This window comes from Mustela putorius, unplaced genomic scaffold, assembly GCF_011764305.1.
Source record: "Mustela putorius furo isolate JIRA1106 unplaced genomic scaffold, ASM1176430v1.1 tig00003898_pilon_pilon_pilon, whole genome shotgun sequence".
In the NCBI taxonomy this organism is placed as follows: domain Eukaryota; kingdom Metazoa; phylum Chordata; class Mammalia; order Carnivora; family Mustelidae; genus Mustela; species Mustela putorius.
In genome coordinates, this window is record NW_025422047.1 from 14,714,528 (window position 1) to 14,733,890 (window position 19,363).

Genomic DNA, 19,363 nt, shown 5'->3' on the forward strand with positions numbered 1-19,363 from the left:
TTAAGACAGTATCCAGGTTTCCAGGGATGTATTTACTGACCTACTACTAGTGCATTTTCATGTTTCTTACAGATGGCCACATCTTGTTTTAGCTCCTTCTATATGTAAACTAATCATGTGATTTTTAAAATTTCCTTTTCTCCTTCTTATCAGAATATCAGTAATTTTGTTATCACTGCCACACAGGGATTTTCCCATAGATACTTTCTATATTAGTTTTATCCATTAATAGACATTAGGCTAATATTACTCTTTCCTTGTGCACTAAGTCTGACTTATTCTAAGGCACCGTAATATATCTTAAATGGAAATACATTCATATTCAACCTCATGGGGAAAATCTGCCAATTTACATGTGGCTAAATATACCTAGCTACCATGTACCTTGTTTTTACCTTGTTGGTCCATTACTAAACTTTCTCCAATCATATTTGGCATTTCCCACTCGGGTTAACATCATGTATTCAGAGAACTCCATTACTGAGTTTTAATAATTATTTATCATTAATTTTAACCCACAGAGATTCTGTAGCACTTGACTGCATCTGGAAAAGATTTACATATTGTTTATGCTTCCCCAAATCAGGATGCTACAATCCCTCTTATGAAACCCCAGTGATCCTTCTTATAGAATTATCACCTGGATGTCCCATATGTATCATTTCCTGGCTACTTGCTTTCCACCAAATTTCTACCACCAAGACTACCACAAAGACCCAAGTCTTTGAAGTCAACGATTCTATCTAACTCACGACTAATTCCCACTCTGAGCCTAGCCCTGCAAATTGTACATAAGAGGAATTCATTAACTATGGGCTGGATTTAACTGGATAACAATTATACTAAGGGACTCATTTTGCTTCCAAGCACCAATTCAGCCTTTCTTTTTCTTTAGTATTTCAGGATTTGTATAAAATAAGTTGAATTGCTTATCAGGATTTCTGATAATTAGGTGAGTATATGACTTCAAGCATGCTGTTAAATTCATCTTCACCTCCTTGGGAAAGTGTATCAGAGTGGGTCCTATACTCTTTTCTACTCTCTTCAGCTTCATAACTTTCCCATGAGCCCTTTGCATTCAGGATCAGCAAACTGCGGCTAGTTTTGTTCAACTGATGTCCATATTTCCTATTTCCATTTAACCCACAGATAATGCTGATGTACTTTACATGGTGAAATGCTGACTACTCTAAAATAATCCTTCATCTCTATACATATATATTTATTATATTATATATATTATAGTATACATATAGTATACATATTATAATATATATTACATATAATCACTTTTCATAAGAGCCCAAATAATCCTTCATACATATATATTTATTATATATAATCCTATATTATAATTACATATTACATAGATTATACATATATTATATACGTATATATAATCACTCTCCATAAGGTAAGAGCCTAGAGCTCTATAGCACTGCCTTGAGAACATCTGAGCAAACAAAAACATCCACTTACAAATTAGCTTCTCTCTGTCAGTCTGCCTTGCCCTGGGCCTATCTTAGATTGTGGGTATTTCAGTGGAGAAATTGTGGAGATTGTGGGTATTTCACAGAGCGAACAGGGTATTTCATGGAGTTAGCAACTCTGTACAGAGCCACACAGGGAAACAGGGCCTTCCCCTCCAAGCCTTCCAAAGCAGGTCTTCAGGAACCTCAACCTGCCTTCCTTCTATCCTCTATTCAAGGCAAGGCCTCAGCACAGAAAGGAGTCTGCATCAATGTTGCGGATTCCTAAATTAACTATGTATTTCAAAAGCCATTCTCCTGGTATGCAAGCCCCATGTCTTAGTGTGATGTCAAGTACTTCTTAACTGTGACCTACTAAATGGTCCCCCTAGTGCACTAAGGATGATGGGTTATATTTTTAGGCCATAGGCAGTAAGAAAATCGGACAAAATATATGACTTGTTATATGTTAAAATGTATTGAAAGATTTTTATTGCTTCTTTAATCCACACATAATTCTCAGCAATAAACAGAAATTTTATAGTAACATGTGCGAGCAGGTGTAGAGCCCAGGACAATGGGAAATTCACATTCTGCGAATAACACTGTGCAGTAGTAGTCCATTAACTCTGTGTTTATTCTACCTCACCTTGATTCGCTCTGCTACAGTTCTCTGAGCCAAACCCCTTGTTCAGGAATCAGATTAAGAACGAGTATAACCCCAGTTTTCACTTAGAACTGGTGGGAAAGATGTCACTTAATAAATTGTTCACTCCACCTGAATGCCTTCTATGGACCAGATTTTGCTAACTACTGTGGAAGTGCTAAGAGAGCATAAAGGAATACGGGACTATAAGAATGAACAAGACCTCCTAATGAGATTTATCAACCAGTAATAGAGTAAGACATGAACGCACACTGGCACATGGCAGAGTGTGGATTTATGCCAAAGCAACAGTAAACACCTGGAACCCTGAGACAGAAGGCAACACTTCCAGCCGTGGTTATCTCGGGACATCCAGGAATTAGTTGCATCAGGAATCATGTTAGGATCCTTACTGAACAAAAGGTCATTCAACAAGCAAGGTGGCAGAGGTTAGGAAGTAGGGAGGAAGAACCTGAATTGAAGAGACATTTTAGGAAAAAGGAACAGTTGAGTTTAGAGATCCTCAGACTGGCTTCGAGGAAAGCTTGATCATTTAATTTAACTAGAAAAACAAAGCCACCATAAAGAAGAAGAATTAAAAGATGAACTGGGGTTAGAAATGAGAATGAGGGCACCTGGGTGGCTCAGTGGGTTGAGCCTCTGCCTTCGGCTTAGGTCAGGATCCCAGGGTCTTGGGCTCAAACTCCACATCGGGCTCTCTGCTCAGCTTCCCCCCTTTCCCCTGCCTGCTGCTCTGCCTACTTATGACCACTCTCTGTCAAATAAATAAATAAAATCTTAGAAAAAAAAAGAAAGAAATGAGGATGCTATTTGGTCTGCCAACTAGTAAAATTTTATTTTCAAGGAATGGCGTGATTTGGACCACAAGATACCACCTGAATTCATCCTAAGAAAATTTTTCTGGACATCTTTCCCTACCTTTTCCCCTACCATAATTTTTTAACTGAACTTCAGAGGAATTATGCTTTGGGAAATGTATATGGCAGCTGTGGATTTTATAGAGATGAGTTACGAGGCCACTGCCACAGTCCAGATGAGAGAAAATGAGCTTTATGTGAAGATGGAAGGAATCTGATGGATGGAAGAGGTATTACAAAGAAAAAAAGAAGTCAACAACAATTGGCACCAAGGAAGAAGAAAACGTCAAATACTAGGGAAGGAGAAGACATGTACCCGGCATAACTCTGGAAGGCTTGGAGACAAGTGAGTTTGATTCAGCAGAGCTTTGGAGAACTCCTTGAGAGCCAAATGAAACACACGAGAGGAAGAGAAGACAAGTCCTTGGGAGAAGGTTGCTATCCTGTGGTGATAAGCAAGCTCAGTAAAAAGCAGTACCAGAGGGGTGCCTGGGTGGCTCAGTGGGTTAAGCCGCTGCCTTCGGCTCAGGTCATGATCTCAGGGTCCTGGGATGGAGCCCCGCATCGGGCTCTCTGCTCAGCAGGGAGCCTGCTTCCTCCTCTCTCTCTCTCTGCCTACTTGTGATCTCTCTCTGTCAAATAAATAAATAAAATCTTTAAAAAAAAAAAAAAAACAGTACCAGAAAACAGTATTATTTGTATGGACCTCTGTAGTTTCCCAAGTCATCATCTGGGGAAATTTCCCTTGGAGTCGCCTCTTTTATTTTCCGGAATCTTTTTCACTTACCTGGATCTCCACCAGATGTGCCTCACGCACATTGCCACTGGGCTTGTGGGGACTGGGAGTGGGACTCTCTGCAGATGACAGGAAGGGCTCTTACCTGTGGCTCTGATGGGACACATCTCAGGGGCGACGGTGACCCCTGGAGACCAGCATCGGCCAACATCACAGCAGCACTGCATTTTCGTTATGGACTGCGGCAGTTGGTTCGAACAGTGCCCATTGGCCAGAGCCGTGTAACAGTATCCGGGGCGAACATCTGAGAGAACAAAGAAACACACCCACACACACATCATTGAGCTGGAACTCGGAACAACAGCCTCCTGCCCCAGCACCTCTGTGCTTCATACTTGGGCTCTGGCAGGACCCGCTGACGCTCTCAGCCCCCAGAAGGGAAGCTGGGTGTGTGGCTCAGGAACAATGCTCGGTCAGAGCTCCCTTCGTCTCACACCTTTCGCCCCTGTGAGCTGGTGCACTTGGCCCAAGTCCCACATTCCAACCCCAAGGTGGGAACGAATGATTACAACCATATGTGCCATAGGAAAAGAGAGTCTCAGAGAATCACTGGCAGTGACAGTTAATTAGTTATAAAGCCACGTCTCTATACTGAAGGGAGACTGTGTTGTCCTTGGTTTCCAACTACTTAATTCGAGCCACTTTAGGCAAATATTGATATAAATCTATTTTAAAACAACATGAAGTCTGCACTATAGTCTACATTTCTAAAAGATCTTTCTTACTTTTCAGACTATAACTGTGAGTCAGACGTGTGAGGGTTTTTTTTTGTTTTGTTTTTGTTTTTTAAAGGAGTGAGCCGCTTTGCAGTCAGATCCAACGCTTGTTAATCAAGATTTCCTTTTGTCCTGGGGCCCTAACAGATTTTATAAGGCACAAATTATTTACAAGTTCCAAATGTATGTGATTCCAAGTTCTTAGTCCTATAGGATACAATGGTTCTTGAAGGTTGGTTTTTTGTTTTGTTTTGCTTTGTTTTTTTGGCAGGAAGGTATCTTCTCAAAGCAACAGAGGAAGACATATTTCTATATACCACTTTTTATTGGGTTACATCATGTCTGACTGATGTAACATTGACACACTGAAGTGCAAGTCTAGGCTATCAAAAAAGAGCCTGTGACATAGTAGAAACCTAACTGCTTTATGGTCCTTTGAGGAACCACAGTGAAATAGGCGACACAGGTAGCTAAGTACAGAACAGCTTGATTACCCCTGACATGCTGATGATGTACCTCTCTTTAAGGAAAGCATATCCCTGCATAGACCATATATAATAAAGTAAAAAAACAAGTCATATTTTAAATGTGCTTGTCATTGGAAGAAAGGTAGGTGGTAAATTCTTTTATAAAATGAAGAATTCTTTTTTTACAATTAAAACTTCATCCCTATGTTTCCTGTAAGTCTAAACACTAAACTTCAAGGTTTTTTTTTTTATTTTAAAGATTTTATTTATTTATTTGACAGACAGAGATCACAAGTAGGCAGAGGCAGGCAGAGAGAGGGGAAGGGAAACAGGCTCTCTGCTGAGCAGAGAGCCCAATGCGGGGCTTGATCCCAGAACACTGAGATCATGACCTGAGCTGAAGGCAGAGGCTTTAACCTACTGAGCCACCTAGGCACCCCTAAACTTCAAGTTTGATCAAAGAAGGTCATACCTAAGATTGTTTTCATGTACATCATACTTAAGAACACTGACCTCTCAGGTCTTGAAGGTTGCAATAGATCAAAAAATAAAATGAAATAAAAAGCAAGGCTAATTTAGAAACATATAAATTACTAATATCCCATGAAGAAGGTTACAAAAAATCCAGACAAACCATAAAATTATGGATCACCTTTAAAGAAAACAAGATTATTTCTGAAAAACACTTAAAGCCACTGGCAGATAAAAGTGTGCTTTCTAGAGAATTTTTGTGGCCCCGTTCCAACATCTCCAGTTAGACTACTAGTCTCAGCAGAGACAGAACAAGTTTCCTTCCAGCCTGGTCCAGGGTAAATGGCTGGAGAGAGGAGTGCAGACAGGATAGGCTCCATGAAGCCACAGGTGGCACCTTCCCTATGAAGAAGAAGGAGCAACAGAACTTCCTACTTCTCCTTTTCATGGCTTTAAAGTCACTAATTATTTATATTCTCAGCAATTAGAAAATGGGGCATGGAAACCAAAGGCTGTTAAGAATGGGAAGAAATGTTCAAAATTGGCTTATATCCCAGTTTCAGATGAATTTGGCACTCAAAATTCAATATAAACACTTGACCAAAATTTGTCTATATAATTTTCAGTGTGGGTTATCTTTTGGAGCAAAACTGGGACCTACAGCTGCCAGTTGCAAACTCTTAACGGGCTAATGTCTATTATTTCACACACTAACCATGATACTATTTTACTGCCCAGCTGGCTCACTTACATGTTAAATCAGCAGTGAGAAAACTCTTGATCAAAATGGTGAATGTTGAGGCTAAAAACCGCACCAGCGACATTTGGGCTGAGGGAAGACTGAGATACAAATGGCCCCTGCACCTACAGTAAGCATTTTGCTAATTTCTCATTTTGCAGGAGAGCTTTGGTTAAAAATACACACATTGACACAACTTGTAATTTGGAAGCAAACCTACGGGCTACTAAGGAAGGGAAAATGTATGACAACTGGGAGCCATTGGAGCCATCACCTCCTGGGCACACCAGCCCCAAATATCCCACGCCATCAGGCAGTGGTGCCCAGGGAAGTGAGAAGGAAGCCCTTGTGGGGCTGGATCACTTTGCAAAGAGCCTAAGGTGGAAGCTGAGGGGGGAGGAAGGTTATGATTTGGAGGACAGAAGGGAGGTAGGAGGAAGCGTAGACACCTTCTTCTATTTTGAATCTGCTCTGGCCGAGACATCTGGCAGAAAAGGAGTAGAAAGCTTTCTTCCTTTTCCCTCTTCTGAATCACTTGGACCCCCTCCCTTTCAGAACCCAAAAGCCACATTATATCGAAAATTATACATTAAGAGTACAACGGATGTTTGCAGGTCATCCTAGCCTATCAGCAGGCCTCTCCTAACCAATCACTAACTTTGTTGTGTTGACCCAGGAGCTAGGAGCTGTGAAGCCCAAACTAGGTACAGGATGTCAGCAAGATTCCTGGGAATCGATGAGACAGAACACCCTGACACGAAACGACCACCCTACACAAGGTATTATTAAAGTGCCAAAGGATGATCACAGAACAAAAAAATAAAAATACTTCAAGAGCTTACGGAGCAGAGAGGATGCTGGGTACATGGAGGTCTGAGAGCCTTGGAATGTGGTGACCGAAGGTGACGAGTGGAACCTCGCGCTTAAGAGATGTGTAAGGAAGATACGACAGACCCTTGGCTGCAGGCGGGGTTTTCTATTGATTAGATTGACTAATTCCAACCAATGAACCTTAGATTTGTTTATAAGTTGGAGACTACCTGTATTTTCTTTTCACTAGGGATGATTCGGGGAGTCTGTGGTTTTACCATGGCAGGAGATATTAGCTTTAGGGAAGGCAGAAAGGTCACTTGGAGTATTTTTTGTAACAAAGTCTTAATTGTGGGTATAATAAAGTTCCCAAGAAGAAGAAACTGTACTGGTCTAGGTATATATAGTAAGAAGGGGTTTAGTGTTTCCATTGGTCATTTGGGAGGGAGCAATGAGAGGGTTTGCAACTGTGGGCTCAGGCCCAAGCTGGGATTCCAGCTCCTTCACATCTTACCTGCTTAACCAAGTGAACCAAATTACTTATCTGAGCCCTGTAAACCTTAGCTTCTTCCCATCTACAGTGCGGTTGTGAACATGAAGTCAGATAATTTCCCCCAAACACCTCACACCAAGGAGGTCACCCCCGAATCCTAGTTCCCCGCCCTTCCTTTGTAAATAGCATGGACATATATGGTAAAAGACTGATAAAAATGTAAACCATCTGATATGTAAAGGTGCTTTAATCACTTTAATCCAGGGCTCTCTTTGAAGGTGGGGGGTGTGTGTGGGGGGAACAACCAAACTACCTATTATTTGGCCAGCAAAGAACTTCTGATCTACCTCTCTGCCATGCATGATTATGGGAGGTCAAGTGTGAATTGGGACAGTCTGGGGAGAAAAAAGGGCTCCCTGAATTACACTGGCTTTTTCTTTCCCTGTGGTGCCAGCACAGATGGAGAGATCCTGGAAAATCTGGCAATCCAGGCATCACTGTTGTTTCTAAGGAAAAGTGCAGATATGCTTCCCTCACTGGTTGTACTTATTCAAACGTCAACTTAAGAGACCACCCTAAGCTTTTATTATATGTGACTAAGTACAAAGGAACTCAGAATTTCAAGTGCAACTCAGTTTGGGTCTGAAATTCATGCCTTGTGGTGAGGATGTGAAGCTGAGTGTCTTTGAAAATATGGGCCAGAAAAAAACATCAAAAGATTGTGTTCATTTTTCTCCGAGGCCTTGTGCCATAGGCTTCCCTAGCTTTGCCCAAACAATAAGGAAGTGCTCATTTCGATATTCAACAAATACTTACTGAGTGTCTATGACAAGCAAGGAATCATGCCGGAAACCACCAGCGATGTAGGAGGGTAGCAGTTACTTAGGCTTTAAGGAGAGCTTACAACTTAATTAGGGAGATAAGAACATACAGACATAACATTTCCCCAGGAGACCGTTTATGAGAAGCATATCTTCAGGCAAGGGAGAAACTGCTCTCAGGTAGGCTGATCTGGGACATCTTCAAAGACAGAGAACCCAAGTAGAAGCATCAAAGGGGGCTTGAGCTGGGAAGAAGAGTAACCTGAGTGGTACCATAGATGTGATTCAAGGCAGGAAGGAATCAAAACAAATGACCTGTTTGAGTTGTGAGATGCAGAGACTGTGCTGATAAGTCAGCAAGGCTGAGAGAGGTCAGAGAGCGGAGGCCCTGCACACTCCAGAACTTGAACTTTACTCTAGAGAACTGGACTTTGGAGGAAGTCTTAGCAATCACTAAATCCAGCAGTTATCAAACCTTTGTTAAACAACAAAGTCCCTTATTTAATTGATATTTAATTGATGAAGCCAGCACACCACCAGGTAAAAGCAGAGTTGCCTGGACTGTCGTGCATATGAGGGGCAGGGAGTGGGAGGCGGGGCCCTTTTCCCCTGCAGCTCTGGAGACCTTTGCTGTACCTGAAAGATCCATGCAACACAGACTAAAAAACTCCTACTTTCCTAATCCTAATGGAAAATTACCAGAGGTTTTTGAGCAAGAGAGTTACTTAATCAAAGCATTATATTAGGAAGATAAATCTGACAAGATGGATTGTAGAGAAGCCAGGAAGTAGGGAGACCCATTAAGAGATTATTGCAAAATTTCAGACCTAAATTAACACGGGTCCCAGGAAATGTTAGAGGGTTTGACACTCGCATAACTGCAAAGCTAATGTATAGGCTGAGGATATCTGTACGGGCTCCTGGATCCTCCCTCTTTCTGGGAGGTAAAGTCCTAATACCACAAGGTACCTCTTTTCTTAAAGAGAGTGCTCAACTGTTTAAAAAGATGTAAATGTACATTTAACATCAAGTGAGAAATTGTTATCCCCCTTGAACAAATGTGTTTCCAAAAATGTTTGTTGTGGAGCCGATTGATAGGAATCAGACACGCTGTTTAGAATTATACCCACCTACGCATCTGGTGCCATCGGGAGACGGGTAAAAACCAGGAGGACATTTGCAGAAGTAACTGCTGACTGTGTTTGTGCATTCGCCTCCTTCACAGATTCCAGGAATGGTGCTGCATTCATCAATATCTGGAACATAAAGAAGAGTTTAGCATCCACAGAACACAGCACAAAACTGTTCACCATCACAAGGCTCAGCCATAACACCGATCCACCCAATCTCCACAGAACAAAACCTGCCTATAAAAGAGTTCAAAAGGTGGGTGTTTCCTCTCCCAACTGAGGCTTACCCACGGAACTTACAAAGCTCAAGAGATTAGAGCAAAATAATAGAAATGTCCCCTGTAAAATAGAAAACCATGTACTGTTTTATCAAGTAATGACAGCACGCTAGTATTCCAAACGTCATTTAGCTTAAGATGTGGTTGTCCCTGTTCTCTCCATGTTTTGCCTTGAGTTAGGCTCCCGTTATGTTTATTCAATATTCTGCATCATTTCCTGTGTTTCTTCTCAATCTGGTTTTCCACAAGCAGATACTGAAATCCTATCGAGAAGAGCATGTGGTCTGAGTGGGACCAAGACTTGTCCATCATGGTGTCCACAGAGGCACCCAAATGGCCATGATGATGGTTTTCTTTGGGTTCAGTGAGTGATTTGTGGGACACTGGGATGCTCCACCCAGATTCCTCTCAAGGGAGAGCTTGTTGTCTTAGCACGAGGGGCACTCTCATTAGACGACCTTCCGTTCTCAGCTCCTTCTTGGACTGCTCAAGCCGCAGAGAGCCACCTCCCCTGGGGACTACACCCAGTTTGGGTGCCCATACCCAGTGACTGATCATGGAGACGAGTGAATGATCTGGTGATCTGTCCCAGCAGGGAAAGCTCTGAAAACCATTCCAATTCCCAAATAGCTAGGGACGTCCGTGGAGGCCACAGTCAAGGTTAGCCCTGACTAAAGGCCTGAGGCCACTGGTTTCCTCCAAGGACGTAGTAAAATTTCCTTAGGACAAATCCAGCCATTTCCTTCAAGGGGAGCTCTTCAAGAACCAGCTTCAGACACTGGCAGTTGCCAGTAGATGTGGCACCAGTGAGGGGAGAAAGGAAATGGACAACCTCCTGCTTAGGCTATAAGTAAACACAGAGCACAGGGTATCTGCATGACCTTGACCCCAAGAGGAATGGACTTTCTGCACTCACCTATGGACAGGGGCATTTTAACCCAATCCCTCTGCGAGTATTGCAATGGCCAGACTATACCGTTGGCATTTGGAAAGCCCTAGAAACGAAGAATATTTCTTCTCCAGTTTAAGTACCACTCTTCTCTTGTAAAACAAAATAGAGGTCTAAGTGGACCAGATTCAAGGGTCTTCTGACTCAAGTTCACCCTGTTAGTCAAAAAGGCAGCAGTGACATTGTTTATGTGCAGTTCAACCTTTTTAAAAGCAAAATCCTCATTCTTCTATGCTAGGCTAGAGGCTAAAGCAAACAATATCCCCCTGCTTATATTAGAGTCAATGCTAACATAAACAGTGTTGTCATTGTGAAGTTGTATAATGGTAAAGATGTATATTCTATTCTGACAGATAGACATGTCACTGGAGTCAATGAAAGACTGAGAAACAGCCAAGGATGGAGCCTAGGGTTCTAGAACTAGCATAAAATCAGAAGACACATTTTAAGACACTCAGGCCTCCTCCATTTACCAGCCACACTCCTCCTTAAAAACTAAGAAGGGGCACCTGCGTGACTCAGTCAGTTCAATGTCAGACTCTTGATTTCAGCTCAGGTCATGATCTCAGGGTCCTGGGATCGAGCCTCTTGTCGGCCTCTGTGCTGTGGAGCCTTCTTGAAATTCTCTCTCTTAACCTCCGCTCCTCGGCCAGCACACACACACCTTCTCTCTCTCAAACAACAACAACAACAACAAAACCCAGTACGTTCGGCCTAGAGGATTCGACAACCTCATTTAAGGATAGAAGAGGAGGTATCGCTGTAACACAGAGGTCTTAAGAAAAACATACCTTCCTCAAAGTGTCCCTAAAGGTTGATGTTTGGGTCACTGAACTCTTACCAATGATCATATGAGTAAACAGTGTCTATTAAAAGAAATCTTGTTTTACCTGTTAGTATAAATGACTACTACCATCCTTATCAAGACCACTTATACCAATAACCAAAGAGGTTATTTAAGTGACAAAACATATTTAAAAAAAAAAGGTATTTAAAAACTAGAAAGAACTGGCAGGACTGAGGAGACCTGTTCCACATGCTGGCTAGGTCAGATTTGGCCCTTTTACCGAGATGCCAGCAACAACAATAATCATGAGAACAGACAGGTATTGACCTTCTGGCGTCGATTAAAGGTTTCATGTGTGTCAAGCCGTCTAATCCTCACAGTGTAAGTATGAGCACAGGACTGGTTTCTAGAATTCTGGTGCCCAGGCATAACTCTTGCTTTACACTGAAGCCTTCTGAAAACCAGCATGAGTAAAACTCGAAGTAAGAGCAAAAAGGCTCATTTACAAAGTGATATTAGACCCCAGTCTCCAAGTGTAAGTGCCAGGCACTGGGCAGTGGGGAGAGGGGCAGGGTTCCCACTGAGGTGCCTGCTCTCCCCCAAAGTTTAGGAAGTTAGGAAACACACTGTCACGTGCACCACCCTCAATTTCACCCAGATAAAGATAGAACTGGACTGGGTTAAATTATTTGATTTGAAGGAATCTCAGTGGTGCTGAATTCCCTATACTGTCCTCTCCTCAGTGACAGACCTTTGTTCTTCTCGGGTCTAGAGCCCTTCTACTTTGCTAACCTCCTTGCTTCTCAGTCCCGTTGCTTCGACAATAGCAGTTCCGACTTAGTGACCAGGCTGGGGTGAAGTCCCTCCACAGTAAAAGGCCAGAATAAAGCACTGGAATTGAAACCACTTAAACTCTGAAACTCATCATACCTATCTATTATTTTTTTTTTTTCCCAGACTCTTAGCACATTGCATTTATCTCCTCTTAATAGAGTTTCAGGGATCCCATGTCGGAAAGAATTTGAGATCAGTGGATTTCTTAGCATTTCTGTAAATCAGTCTATATCATGAGCCAACCATAAAGTAAATCAGTTTGGGGGGCCTGGTGGGAAGTAGGGCTTGTCTGGGAAGAGCTGTTTCTGTGTTCTGGATCCTTCTCTCCAGTTCCCTGGGGCAGGAGGGCGAGGCAGAGCTGCTGGGAGGGCAGAGCTGCTGGCCTCTTGCTGTGAGCCCAAGAAGGGACATGAATGGCAGACCCTTTCTCTGCAGCTTTGCTGGCCCTGTTCATCTGTGAGACAAACAATGCTTTTCTGGACACATGAAATCCCGTGCAAAATATGTGACTAAAAAGCAAACAAGCTAATTCTTCAAGTCACATTGAAAAAAGACACCAGCCATGCTATGTTACAGTCATACCACAGATGTCGACTTGCATGGTTTCTTAGGCAGCACCTGCTCTCTGATCACAGCTGGGAAAGAATGAGAAATGTGAGGACAGAGTCTGGACTGCAGACCTGGAAAGGAGCCCCAGGATCCTCTCCTGTTCAGCTCAGCTGAAAGTCGAAGTCACTCATAGCTGGTGACTGACTTATCCAAGTTCACACAGAAGACCGGGGACATGACCAGGACTAGGACTGAGTCTGCCTCGTGCCTAGTGCTCTTATGTCTACACCACAGAGATTTTGTTCAGCAACACATAGGGAGCTGGTGACCTTAAACAGGCTGGAGCTCCAGCTACACCAGCGGACTAAGTAGCCCTAGTAATTTTCCTTGGTGCCTGGGAGGATAAGCGCCCCTGAGAGCAAGTAGCCATCAGATAAATACGTCATTCTTCTAGAAAGGAGAAGTCTCCAGGGCTTTGGCCATGCATTAGGGAGTGCACAGGCTTAAGAGCTACATTTTTAAAAAGTCTTTCACATCATGCAGTGCTATTATAATTGCTGAAGGCTGGGCTGGCGTTAATCTAAATCCCAAAATATTAGCGGTTAATTAGGAATCCAAGGGACTTCTTCCAGAAATAAAACTTAATCCTTTAATTACAGTTTTTATTTCTTAATTTCCTCCCACAGTAACCTATGCAAATATGGCCTTGGTTTCCGAAAAGAAAAGGCTCATGTGTTCTTTCAATGCGTACACTCGAGTCATTGGAAAAATCAACAGGGAAGGTGGGCATGAACTCTGGCTCCCTTTTTCTCAAATCACAGCTATAAATCTCAATCTGTTCTTCTTAAATTTACAAAAATGTAATTACTGTTGCTTAACAACTTCAGCTTGTTAACTTACATTTTAAATGAATCTAAATTGATTCATCTTATTGATATAAAACTTGGTCTATGACTTTTTTAAGGTTCAGGGAAGGGGATATTTTAAGAAGGGAGAATTCTGCAAGAGGAAGATCTCACAAAAACACTGCTCTTACCATCGCCGAGGGAATGAAGGTTAACATCTTGTAAATTTGCTAAAGCCAATTTTTGACTGAATTGGTTTTTTAAATCAATTACTGTGGGCTTCCAGGTACCCAGTCCCTTCCTTTCCAAGAGGAAGATGCATTTCAAAAAGCCACTCCGAGTAATGGCAAAGGTGCCAGAACAATTTTCACAAGGGCACAGGATCCCACTGTGGCCTGACCATCTAGCCAGGGCACACAGATGTTCTCTTCATCCTTGGTGTGGGCTAGATTTTCTGGTATTCCTTCAATTGACCATTCTATCCATCATCCTATGCCCAGAGTCACGACATTCCCATAATGAGGCACGGAGCTGGAGAAAAGCAAGGGAGAGCTAAAGGAGGGGACTCAGCTCACCAGACATTCTTGGAGGACATTCTGATTCCTCTCCTACCCCAGTAAGACAGGGCAACAATGCCCAAACCAGCTTCCAGGCCAGAGTACATGTAGTGCTAACAGGGTATTCTCTTCCAGTATCAATTTTGCATAAAAAAATAAAAAGGGAAGGGGAAAAAACCCATCATCTGAATTTAATGTAACTGTAGATGGCTAAGGAAAAAAAAAGGTCTAGCCAAAAGTATGCTGCTTTTATCTTGCTACTGATTTCAATATGTAGCTGGAAAAAAAAATATTTGTGAAAAAGGATTAAGTAATTTTCAGATTGAATTTTTTTTGGTCCATTGGACACACCACCATAATAGGTTTCTTAGCATTAACAGAGGATTGTGAATGAGTTTTCTTTCAGTCTGAGTATTAAATCTGTGCATCTTTTGTCTTGTTCACAACAGTGCAAGGTGACCGATTATGACCCATGCTAACTGACAGGTCTGAGGGAAAGGCAAGGGACACTGGAAAACAATTTTGCTCTAAGCTGGAAGCTATGGAATTCCAGAAAACAATGAAGACTGGACAAATCATATGGACCATACTGCCGTAAATCTTAAAGCTGACCCCATCTAAGCTGCATCTATGAAGCTGTGAAAGCCTGAAAATAGATACATGACCCACTGCTGATGTGGATTTTGCATGCTGTTATAAACCTAACAGCTCCTTTTTTTAAAAAAATTATTTTTTAATTATTTTTTATAAGCATATAATTTATTTTTATCCCCAGGGGTACAGGTCTGTGAATTGCCAGGTTTACACACTTCACAGCACTCACCTTTTTTTTTTTCTTTATGAGTATCTTTTACTAAACAGAATTAAAAGAGGGAATTCTGAGTTCAAGAGGGAAGTCACCATTAAGCCAGCTAGAAGTAAAGCATTTACACAGCTTATTATTAAATTCAACAAAAAAGTAGTGGTACATGATGAAAAACATGGCCTAGATACCCTAGAAAAATATAATTGCATAGAAAAATTACAAACTGAACTGATCCATTCACAGTTTCTACACGAATTCTCATTGTACACTGACTGAGGCCTCTTCAAAGGGGGAAAAATATCTTTGGCTGACAAGGCCGAAGCTCTCACGTCTTCACCGCAATTACGGCATCAGATGATGGGTGCTGTCGTGGGATGAAGGACATAGCACATACCCTCCCCAATGTCCATAACCCCACCCCCCCTTCTCCCAACCCCCCTCTCCCCAGCAACCCTCAGTTTGTTTTGTGAGATTATGAGTCACTTATGGTTTGTCTCCCTCCCAATCCCATCTTGTTTCATTTATTCTTCTCCTACCCCCTTAACCCCCCATGTTGCATCTCCACTTCCTCACAGCTTCTTAATGGCATAAAGAGACATATATAATGGTCTGAAAATCTGTACTATCATATTTTTAAAATTTCAAAATATTAGGAAATATAATTATTAAATGTTAGTATTAGAGGTTATGGCTTACAGCTAGGACAGAAGACAATATATGGTACAACAAGTACCAGAGTGGGAATCCAAAGAAGGGAATTTTAGCACTATCTAAATGACTTCAAACATTTAGTTTGAAAGTGCACAACAGGATATGTTCTTTATCCCGTTCAATATTAACATTTTCTGCTTCTGACATAGATCTACAATATAACTTCTAGAATACAGCGGGCTGTAAGAGTCAATTTTATTGTTCTTTGAAACTTAAAATGTTTTTAAGAGGTCCCACTTCCTTAGAACTGAAGTATTTTTTCACAGCTACCTCAACCAGGTATAGCATGTTCAAGAACACATGATTCTAAATTCTTCAAAACAATTTACATCCATAAAAATAATTTGAGTAGAGTCAAATTTCTGATTATTCAGTTTCAGGGCAAGTAGCTATTAAACTTCTGTGTAATTTATGAACCGCACCTGAAATCAGATGCTGTCTTTCCCACATATGATATACTATAGTTATTCACAAAGAAGACTAAGGACCTAGAACCAATCCCAGACAAGTGACTTAGAAATGAACTAGTCCTCATTGCTGGGGTTTAGGAGTTGATACAACAGCAGTGCATATGAATCAAAATGAAACTTTGTATCCCACCAAGTAGAGCTGAAAATGAAGTTTGCTCTGCCGAGTTTGACAGGACACATAACTTATTACATTACTGTCAGACATTACATGTGCACTCATCAAAGAAAAGAGAGTTTGATGCTGCCTACTTATTTCCCTCTCTTGGAAAAAGCATTTATTATGGCCTTGGATGCCAGGCTCTTTTTGGCAAATAGCAATAGTGGTGAATATGAACATGTTCTCTCTACACAGATTTTCAGGAGCTCAATCTGTAAACTAAATGCAAATATGCAAATTTTTTTTACCTCCAGTTATTTTTCTGTTTGATTAATATTAAAAAGCTTCCATTTGATAGGCAGAAAAGGAAGTACTAAATTTGTACCACGAGCATAAACATAAGAGTTAATCTCTCAAAAAACAAGCAAATAAACAAACATACATTTTAACTAGAAAAACATCAAAAGATATGTCTTTTTGAATAATATTTAATGATTAAATTTAAATTCATGTCTCTAGAACTACGCAAAAACATGTGTCTTGAACATTTTAACCCAAATATTGGTTCAAAAATATTTCATGTTTTAATATTTAATTTGATTCAGCTGGATCTCTTATTTTGGGTCTATAAAAGTGGAAAAAGCTGCAGGGTTTTTCTGGTTCAATAGCACAAAAGCATATTATTTCTGGTAAGAATATGATATTTACACATTCATAGGAATGACAAAGACAAAAGGATTTTGGAACAATTTGCAATAAAGCTTGTCATTGATTTGGGTTTTGCCTTCCCCTCCACCCCTTAACTGCAAAGCATGATATTTCTTACCTTCACATTTTTGTGATGCTTCATTAAATTTGTGTCCAGCAGGACATTTGCACTCAAAAGACCCAACAGTATTAATGCAATTTCCTCCTTGACAGAGCCCAGGGATGGCCTGGCATTCATCCACATCTGTCAGATTTCAGGATACAGAGAGAGGAGAGGGAGAGATTCATGTAAGTCACTGCAGAAGAAATGTGATAGTCTGTCTACAATTATATCACCATATTTATGTCAGTGAGTTATTTGTCCATCACAATATTTGGAATACGATGTGAGAAACTTTCTTACAACTACCTGTAAAATCAATTATTTGAGTAACATAACTTGGTCAATAATGTTTTATAAGAAGTCACAAATATTGTTACTCTTCCTACCTTCTGTCTTCCCTTTGTAGGGGGGAATATTTATACTGATTTTTAGGGATTTTATTATGCATGCTGCAAATTACAGGGATACAATGATTAAAAGGCTGAGAGTAATAACTAGAGTTATTCAAGAAATCCTCAGAATCATAATGCAACACATTTCTATAGTAAATCTGTCTCTAAGACTTATATTGAATGATTCAGTTAAAACAGAATTTACTTAAGATCCCTTGGATCACATGACACAGTGACTTTTAATGCAAATGAAATGGGAGATGCTCACCTTCCATTCTGTATAATTGCCTTGTGCAGTAAAACTTAAACAACCCAGGAAATCGGACTGAGAAGTGAGAGACACCCCAGATGAATGCGTAGTCTCAGCTGCAGATTCACCTTGCTGGCACAGCAGCCACCAGAGGGAACCTTTTTAAAGCTAAGTCAGAGTGCGTCCTTCCCAGCTCAAAACTCAAGCCCGTATCTTAGAAGATTCTATCTGCTCCTTCTACTCTCTGACCTCACTTCTGGCCTCCTCTCTCTCTCACTCTTCTCCTTCCCCGCCGGCTTCCTTGCCATTCCTTAAGGATACCGAGGATGCACTTGCCTGGGGCTTTATAGGAGTGCCCCGCTACCTGAATTATTCTCCCTCCATAAAGCTGCATAAAGGTTCATGTTGTCCTGTCCATCAGGTCTCTGTTCCACTCTGGCTGTGGATCCTTCTCCCGCCAATCTAACAGCAATAGCCATCATTCACCACCCTTCTTAGCTTATTTTTTTTTTCCATAGGACGAATCATCAGCCAACCTGATAAATACTTTGCTTTGTTTTGTTTCACAAATCCGTGGTCTTTAATGCAAATTTCAGAGAGCAGGTTCTTTGTTTTGTTCACAGCTATATCCCTGGCACCTAATAACTGTGGTTCCACATGTAGCCCCAAATACGAACCCCCTAGGAACAAAAGCAATCATTCCAGGCTCATTATGTTCAGTTAGAAAGATTGTAAAAAATACATCATGTACATTCTTTCCATCTCTTCATATATAACACACAAAGGTCTAGTTTAATAAAGGAACCCCCAGGGTAGCAGTCTAACATTTCTTTCCCTCACTTTGGATATTCTTTAAGAAATCTGGAAACCTAGTGTACTCTCTTGTTTTACTCCTCATTGTATGGGCAAGAGAGTGATCACCAATTTTAAGATCTCTAATAACCTGTGTTCTTGAGAAAAGTCGACACGAAGGAAAGGATACTAAAGGAGCAACAATTTTTATTTTGCTAGAAAAGTGTCACTGTTTTAAATGGACTGTCCCAGCCCACAAATGAACCACTACATGTGGAGTATAATTAGATTATATTTTATAGCTGATCTCAATTTTGTCTTAGACCAGAAGTTTCCATTCTCTTGATACATGAATAAGTTATTAAAATGTTTTTTAGAAATTGATGGTACATATAAGCAAAACTTGATAGTCCTTTTGGTCATAATTTTTGGCCAAGAGGAAATATGAACGAGGGCTCTTCTCTGTTGGCCATACCTTCCCAAGACCGAAGACAGAATAAGCTCCTTTATGAACCCACTTGCCCACAGCCCCCTCACATCCGGCTCAAGGTCTGAAAACAACAGCAAAGGGACAGAGCTTCCAAGCCAATAGCAGAATCACTCAGAAAAGAACACAACAAAACACGACAAATTTCATTCTCAAATTGGCAATATGACTACCATTTTGATTTCATGAATTTCACAAAATTTCTGATAGAAATAGTATCCCCCCCCCCCACCTTGGATGTCTAATAAGCAGAGTCAGGAAGGGACAGAAAGAAAATCCTGGACAAGTTGAGACCAGAGGAAATGCATAGTAA

At 41.1% G+C, this 19,363-nt stretch overlaps 1 protein-coding gene across 1 annotated transcript in view; it reads right to left on the reverse strand.

Moving 5' to 3' along the window:
* The window catches only part of FBN1 (fibrillin 1), a 237,175-nt gene that overhangs the window by 110,469 nt on the left and 107,343 nt on the right, over positions 1-19,363 (reverse strand). The window contains exons 7-9 of the mRNA XM_045067863.1: positions 17,145-17,270; positions 9,437-9,562; positions 3,875-4,033 (exon numbers count right to left, since the gene is read on the reverse strand). Of these exons, the coding sequence (XP_044923798.1) occupies positions 3,875-4,033; positions 9,437-9,562; positions 17,145-17,270 (411 nt within the window). The remainder of the gene's footprint in view (positions 1-3,874; positions 4,034-9,436; positions 9,563-17,144; positions 17,271-19,363) is intronic.